The 7,480-nt window shown below is 32.8% G+C and overlaps 2 protein-coding genes across 2 annotated transcripts; both read left to right on the top strand.

Annotated features, from left to right (window-relative positions):
- Positions 1 to 2,576: 2,576 nt before the first annotated feature.
- On the top strand, positions 2,577 to 5,786 carry LOC145060165 (uncharacterized). Its single transcript, XM_079007877.1, has 8 exons — positions 2,577 to 2,758; positions 2,854 to 3,085; positions 3,144 to 3,252; positions 3,915 to 4,072; positions 4,344 to 4,645; positions 4,745 to 5,130; positions 5,262 to 5,459; positions 5,572 to 5,786. The coding sequence occupies exons 1-8, from the start codon at positions 2,577 to 2,579 to the stop codon at positions 5,784 to 5,786; spliced, it is 1,782 nt and encodes a 593-aa protein (XP_078864003.1).
- A 21-nt stretch (positions 5,787 to 5,807) lies between these two features.
- On the top strand, positions 5,808 to 6,542 carry LOC145060164 (uncharacterized). Its single transcript, XM_079007876.1, has one exon. It carries the CDS (start codon positions 5,808 to 5,810, stop codon positions 6,540 to 6,542), a length of 735 nt encoding a protein of 244 aa, XP_078864002.1.
- Positions 6,543 to 7,480: the final 938 nt, after the last annotated feature.

The raw sequence follows: 7,480 nt of genomic DNA, 5'->3' as shown, positions 1-7,480 counted from the left end.
GATATTTTACCTTTTATGGTATGGATGAGCTGTTCCCACACCATAGAGTTCTATTTTGACGCGAGGAAGACGTATCATCCCGGCTACCACGACATGGTTGACACTTTCCTATGCTGTGGAGGATTTTTCATTGCGAGAAGAGGATGTCCTTTTTGAAGACATGATGTGGTCAACACTTTCCCATGTCATGGTTACTACACATTGCATTTATTTGCAATATTGTGCACCACATTTTTTGAAGTCGGCAGTCTTGATTTTATTTTTCGACAAATTCAGAAGCAGCAGTTCCAGTTTTCAGTCTTTCAGCGATATTTGGAGCAACTTGTAGCAGCCTCATTCGATCTCGCCACAACTACCCAGGGGAGTCTGTTCCTTTTTCTCCCTTTTTATGTTCTTAATTCGTTTTAGCATACAATGAGGGCATTGTATGAAATAAGTGTGGGGTAGGGGGTCGGTAATAGTAAATTATAAAAATAAAATAATAGTTAGGAAATTGCTAGATTTAGGAAATTTAAAAATTTTAAAACTTGACATAATAGTTTAATTTAGAAAAATCTAGTGATAATTTAAATTTTGCTAATATTGTATGAGATGATTCGATGAGAACTCAAATGTTTAGTTGAGCCGATATACGTTATAGTGCATTTATGGCCTCCCTTATTTTAGTGAAATCATGGAACAAAAACATAACCCCGTTTGGTTTGAGGGATGCAATATGTTTAGCAGCCTAAACCTAAAATGTATCCAAGAAAATTATTATCGTTAACCGATAAAGGTTGAGGTTGAGCGCCTCTGCTTAAACATGTAGGTTTTGAGTGAAAAAAGTGAGGTACATGTTAAAAGAAAAAAAAAAGAATTGCAAGAAAAGTTTGAAGAATTTTGGAGCAAATAAAGTGAAGAATTAGATCAAAATTCCAAGAAATTCAAAAAAGTTGAAGATACCATAAATCAATTCAAATAAGATGGTGAATTCAAAGAAATCAAAGATCAAATTATCAAGGAAAATACCTTGAGGATAAGGAGGTTTTCTACGGATGGATTCGGAGGGTTGCATAAAATGAGCATTGTTCGTAAAAAGTGGGCAAGTGTTTATGAAGATTGTGAGTATTTAAAGTATGGGGGTATTTTAGGAAAATTTTAGACACAAATGCATGCGTTGAGGTCTTGGCATAATGGTTGAGTTTTAAATGGATTGTTTAATGCGATAATGGTAAAATAAAATTAAAATTTGCTTGGGGGCAAGCAAAGGCTAAGTATGGGGTATTTGGATATGTGTATTTTTATATATATTTTTATGCATTATATCTTAATATTTTGGTCTTTATTATTCTCTTTTAGAACTAAAAAGTACTCATAATGCTTTAAATTATGATTTGCAGCTATTCGTTGTCGATAAAGCACAAAAGAAAAGACTGAAGCGGAAATCGGGCTTAGAGGCTAAAAGAAAGGAAAATGCTGGAGGAACGATTACGCCCCGCGTAATTTACTTATACGCCAAGCATAATGGCTAAGACGAGTTACGCCCAGCGTAATTCTTGTGTACGCCCCGCGTAATGGCTGGCATCGGATAACTCCAATCGCGTATAAACCCTTAGTACGCCCAGCGTAATCCGACTTACGCCCAGCATACGTAAGTCAGTTACAAAGGTTATAAAAGTCGATTATCAACTAACCAGAAGGGGGGATTCGACTTCCAACCTAATTTAGTCGATATTAAACTTCTTTTAAGCCGTTTTGAGGGTCTAGAAGGCGGCCGGAAGGCCGTTAAGCTAACAGGAGCGAAGATCGGAAGGGTTGGAGAGCGGATACATGTCGGTAATCATATGGGTTGTTAACGTGACCATGTTTAGCATTCCATTGTGTTACTATTCTGTATTTAGTTTCTGATTTGGGTGTAAAAACCTTTTACTTTGCGTTTATGATTGAATGAAACCTTGATTATTAGACTAATTGCTATATTGAATTGTTTGTTTATGTTTAATTTATCTTGCCAAGCTTGTTAAAAGATCCTTACGTATTAATGATAATTATTTGCTGTTAATTGTTAAGTAAATTGAGTTATATGAACATCTGCTTGATTGCTTGTCTCTTATGATTTTGATGACCATCGAGATTATAAGTCTAGGAATAACGAATGTGAAACTAGGATTAACTTGGGAATAGGTAAGTTAATGTGTGAGCCAAAATGATCAAAACATATACAACGGTATATCAAAAGGTAATTTTGATACAAATATAATATTTACATTTGTTCATTCAATATTTTTCACTTATATAAACTTACATGATTAACATTTTTATGTCAACCTTAATTGACAGATTATTTGGATCATGGTGATCAGATTGTTGTATGCCAAACATGTTTTGCAAAATTATGGAAAGATGAATCTATCATATGTAAAAAAAAAAAGTCGAATCAAAATTATTCTTTATGTTGTGGTTATGGCAAAGTAGAACTACCAGCTTTAAAGAATTCACCTTCAAGTTATGTTCATCTTTTTACATCGGGAGATTCTAAAAGCAAACACTTCATGAAGAACATTCGTTCTTACAATTCTATGTTTTCTTTTACGTCAATGGGTGGAAAGATTGATTCCTCAATCAATAGAGGAAATGCTCCATACATTTTTAGACTTAGCGGTCAAAATTATCATAGTATCGGAAGCCTTTTACCGGAACAGGGGTTAAAACCAAAATTCTCTCAGTTGTACATATACGATACTGATAATGAGATCGCAAATAGACGAACATGTTTTGGGTACACTTTTCACAATTATCACATTAATAGATATCTTATTCATCAACATTATATTATTTATTTATCTTATGTTTATATGTTCATGTTACTTGTAGTGGAGAGAATCAACGATCTACATCAAATTCTTCTGTCCTTGATAATGATATTATACAAGATTTGAAGTTGATGTTAGATTCAAATAATGTCTTGGTTCAGTCTTATAGAATGGTTAGGGATTGTTTTCATCAAAAACCGCATGTTGATATCAAGTTGAGACTTATTGGAATCAGGGACCAAGATGGAAGGATATACAACCTACCATCTGCTTCTGAGGTTGCCGCTTTAATTGTTTGAGATATTGGTGATTCAAATGATAAAAGATATATTGTTGTTCAAACTTCATCAGGTTCTCTACGGCGTATTAGTAAATTACATCCATCATACCTTCCTCTTTCAGTATCCATTACTGTTTCCATATGGTGATGATGGTTACAGGGTTGACATACAAAATCGAGGTATTACACCAATAAGCAACAGCAAGAGGCCCAACTGTACAATGAGAGAGTTTTTTTCTTATAGAATACAAGACAGGGATCAATATTTTTCACTAATTATTAATTCAAAAAGGTTGTTCCAACAGTTTTTGGTTGATGCTTATACTATGATTGAAAGTGAGAGATTACATTTCATAAGGAGCAAACAACAAATTCTTAGATGTGAGTCTTATGAAAATTTACGTAATCAACAGGAACTAGGGAATAAAGATATATCCAATGTTGGACAACGTGTAATCTTACCTTCTTCATTCACTGGTGGTGCACGTTATATGATGTAAAACTACCTTGATGCCATTTCCTTATGTAAATGGATTGGATATCATGATTTCTTCATAACCTTTACATGTAATCCAAAATGGCCTGAAGTTAAAAGGTTTCTTCATAACACTTCACTACATCCAGAACTCTATCTTATGTAGGTTATTCAAAATAAATCTCGATGCTTTGATTAAAGACATACGGGAAAATAAAATTTTCGGCATTGTATAAGGAGGTATTAAAAGTTGTATTTATTTCTAATATTTTTTATAATGATTATTTAGTTTGTTAATATTTTTTGTTATTTGCAAATATATTTCATCCAGTACAAAGATTATCTTATTTATAAAATTAATTTGCAGTGGTCTATACAATTGAATTTCAAAAAAGAGGTTTGCCACATAGTCATATTTGTCTGTTTATGCATGTTGACTCCAAGCGGCCTAGTGTTGAATATATTGATCCGATTATTTCTGCTGAGATTCCAAATATCAATGAAGATCCAGAATTGTATTCACTTGTAAGTGAATTCATGATACATGGTCCTTATGGAGCTGGAAAATATGAATTGTCCATGCATGGTTGACAAGCAATGTTCGAAAAATTTTCCAAAGCAATTATGTGATCATTCTTCGGTTGATGTCAACGGTTATCCCTTATATATGAGAAGAAACAATGGATATTTTGTCGAAAAATCAGGTGTCAAGTTAGACAACAGAAATGTTGTTCCATATAACAAATATATGTTGAAAAGATATCAGGCACACATTAATGTTGAATGGTGCAATCAGGGATCTTCCATAAAGTATCTGTTTAAATATATAAACAAAGGTCCAGATAGAGCTATAATTGCTGATGACATCAACGCTGATTCTAATCACGAAAAGGTTGTCGATGAAATAAAAGATTATTATGATTGTAGATATATATCTGCATGTGAAGCATCATGGCGAATATTTAAATACGATGTTCATTACCGATATCCTTCTGTGATGCGACTACCTTTTTATCTTCCTGATCAACAACAAGTCATATATGCTGCAGACGATGATATTGACGATGTTCTTCAACAACCTTCAGTTGCTGCTTCTATGTTCACATCTTGGATGGAATGTAATAAAATTAATAAAGATGCATGAAAACTTACATATGTTGAATTTCCTACAAAGTTTGTTTGGAAACCTGATGATAGGTTGTGGAAGCCAAGGAAAATTGGATGTTTAATAGGAAGGATTCACTCTGTTTCACTTAAACTTGGCGAAGTCTACTTCTTACGGATTCTTTTAAATAAAGTGAAAGGTCCAAAATCATTTGAAGAAATTCGCACGGTAAACGGTGAAGAATTTCCTACTTTTCGAGATGCATGTTATGCTTTGGGCCTCTTAGATGATGACAAAGAATACGTTGATGCAATTAAGGAAGCAAGTCATTCAGGAACTGGTTTTTATCTTCGTTTCTTATTTGCTACGATGTTAATGTCTAACAGTTTGGGTAGACCAGAGTTTGTTTGGGAAAATACATGGCAACACTTGTCGGATGGTATTCTTTACAACCAACAGTGTAGATTAAAGTCTCCAGGTATTATAATTTCCTATCAGTATTTGTAAAAACGGATATTATATATTATCAATATGCACGGTATAATTTTTTTATTACCATTAAACTGTTTAATATTATATTCTTTTTGACATATTGTTCATTTTATAAAGGTTTATCACTCAATAAGGATCAACTCAAAAACCTGACTTTGTTCGAGATCGAACAGATTTTACTTCGGAACAACACCAGTCTTAAAAATTATAAACAAATGCCTTACCCTGATTCCGATACAATTTCTTCTTCAACAAATCGACTTATCATGGAGGAGCTAGAGTATGACATACTGCTTTTAAAGAAAGAGTTTGATAGTATGTTTCATGCATTAACAAACGAGCAACGCAATATTTTTCTTGATATCATGACTACAGTCAATGATAATAAAGGAGGTGTGTTTTTTTGTTTATGGATATGGTGGAACAGGCAAAACCTTTCTTTGGAAGACGTTATCTGTAGCAATTAGATGTAATGGTGATATAGTTTTAAATGTTGCTTCAAGTGGTACTGCATATTTATTATTGCCTGAAGGTAGGACAGCACACTCTCGGTTTATAATTCCATTGAATCTTACGGAGTATTTTGTTTGTAAGATACCGCCTGATAGTGAACTCAGCAGATTAGTAAGAAAAAACTCATAGATTATCTGGGATGAAGCACCTATGGTCCGCAAACATGCATTTGAAGCTTTAGATCGAGCTCTGAGAGATGTATGTAAGTTTGATAAGTCTACCAACTCAAATATTCCATTTGGAGGGAAAGCGATTGTTTTTGGAGGAGACTTTAGACAAATTCTACCTGTTGTTCAAGGAGGTAGCAGACAAAATATCGTTAATGCTTCTTTAAGCTCTTCATATATATGGCAACAATGCAAAGTCCATAGATTAACAAAAAAGATGAGACTAACCGTTGGAAAGGATCCATATGATATTCAAAAAATACATAATTTTGCAAAGTGGCTTTTGGACATAGGAGAAGGAAAAGTTGGTGGTTTGAAGGATGGTGAATCGATTATTGATGTTCCGAATGATATTCTCATTAATGATCCACATGATCCTATAGGTTCATTAATTGAGTTTGTATATCCTTCAATCTTTGAAAAATTCAACGGTACGAGTTATTTTCAAGAAAGAGCTATACTAGCTCCAAAAAATGAAGTTGTCCAACAAATCAATGATCGTTTGTTAGCATTGTTTCCCGAAGATGAAGTAGAATATTTAAGTTCAGATACTCTTTGCCAATCAGAGTTTGTTCATGATCAGTTTGATCCCAATTTATACTCCCAGGATATTTTAAATGGTCTTAAAGTATCAGGTTTGCCAAATCACAAGTTAATTCTAAAAGTCGGTGTTCCAGTTATGTTACTAAGAAACATTGATCAGAAAAATGGATTATGAAACGGCACTAGACTACAAGTGAAATCTCTGGGCAAACGTGTTATTGAGGCAATTATCATATCTGGAACTAATATTGGAAAGCAAACATTTATTCCAAGAATGTCTTTAAGTCCATCTGGAAAGAAAATTCCATTCAAATTTCAAAGAAGACAATTTCCATTGGCTGTATGTTTTGCAATGACAATTAATAAAAGTCAGGGCCAGTCGTTATTAAAGGTTGGTCTGTATCTCAAGGATCCTTTTTTCAGATGGACAACAGTATGTTGCCTTATCTAGAGTTCAAAGTAGAGAAGGATTGAAATTGTTAATTTTAGATAAGGATGGTAGACTTACAAACAAAACTTCAAATGTTGTGTATAAGGAAGTTTTTAGGAATTTATAAATGCTTCGTACCCATTAACTTCTAACAATTGTGTTTTTTTCTATTTTTTGTAACATTTTTTTTAAATAATTTATTCTTTATATAGCATTGTAATTGTAATCCATAATATTCAGTTCGTTTCGATATTTGATTTTCAGACTTTAATAGACGCCACATGGTGTTTCTTGATTGCTCCCTCATTACAAAAAATAATGATTTGCCCTCACACTTCATAAATCATTCACATATTCAAAGATGTATTTTAGTTATATTCATATTTAACTTTCGATGGATTGATTGCGTTTCTATTTAACATATATTCAAATTTATATACTTTTTTACAAATTTGTATTAATTTTAATTTTAAATAATCAATACAAAAGGATTGACAATCTTAACTCTTATTAATAATATAAATTTGTTTTTAAATTTTTTACCCATGGTTTCCACGGGTTGTAACCTAGTTTATACTAAAAGATACTCAACAAGGTCATAGTCAAATATCAAACATTTCATATAGCATATCATAGTTGCAATTAATCGCATCAAGTACCAAGATAGACATATAAACCAAATT

This window comes from Lactuca serriola, chromosome 6 (genome assembly GCF_051521515.1).
Source record: "Lactuca serriola cultivar US96UC23 chromosome 6, Lser_US96UC23_V15, whole genome shotgun sequence".
NCBI lineage: Eukaryota > Viridiplantae > Streptophyta > Magnoliopsida > Asterales > Asteraceae > Lactuca > Lactuca serriola.
The sequence above is the reverse complement of the archived record's forward strand: the minus strand, read 5'-3'. Positions and strand labels throughout refer to the sequence as shown.

Bases quoted from the DNA above. Each gene is read 5' to 3' on its own strand.
- LOC145060165 (XM_079007877.1), top strand. From the start codon at position 2,577: ATGGGTGGAAAGATTGATTCCTCAATCAATAGAGGAAATGCTCCATAC. The intron at 3,086-3,143 runs GTTTGAGATATT...AAACTTCATCAG, and splicing joins CTGAGGTTGCCGCTTTAATT to GTTCTCTACGGCGTATTAGT. The intron at 5,460-5,571 runs GTATGTTTCATG...ATGGTGGAACAG, and splicing joins TTTAAAGAAAGAGTTTGATA to GCAAAACCTTTCTTTGGAAG.
- LOC145060164 (XM_079007876.1), top strand. From the start codon at position 5,808: ATGGTCCGCAAACATGCATTTGAAGCTTTAGATCGAGCTCTGAGAGAT.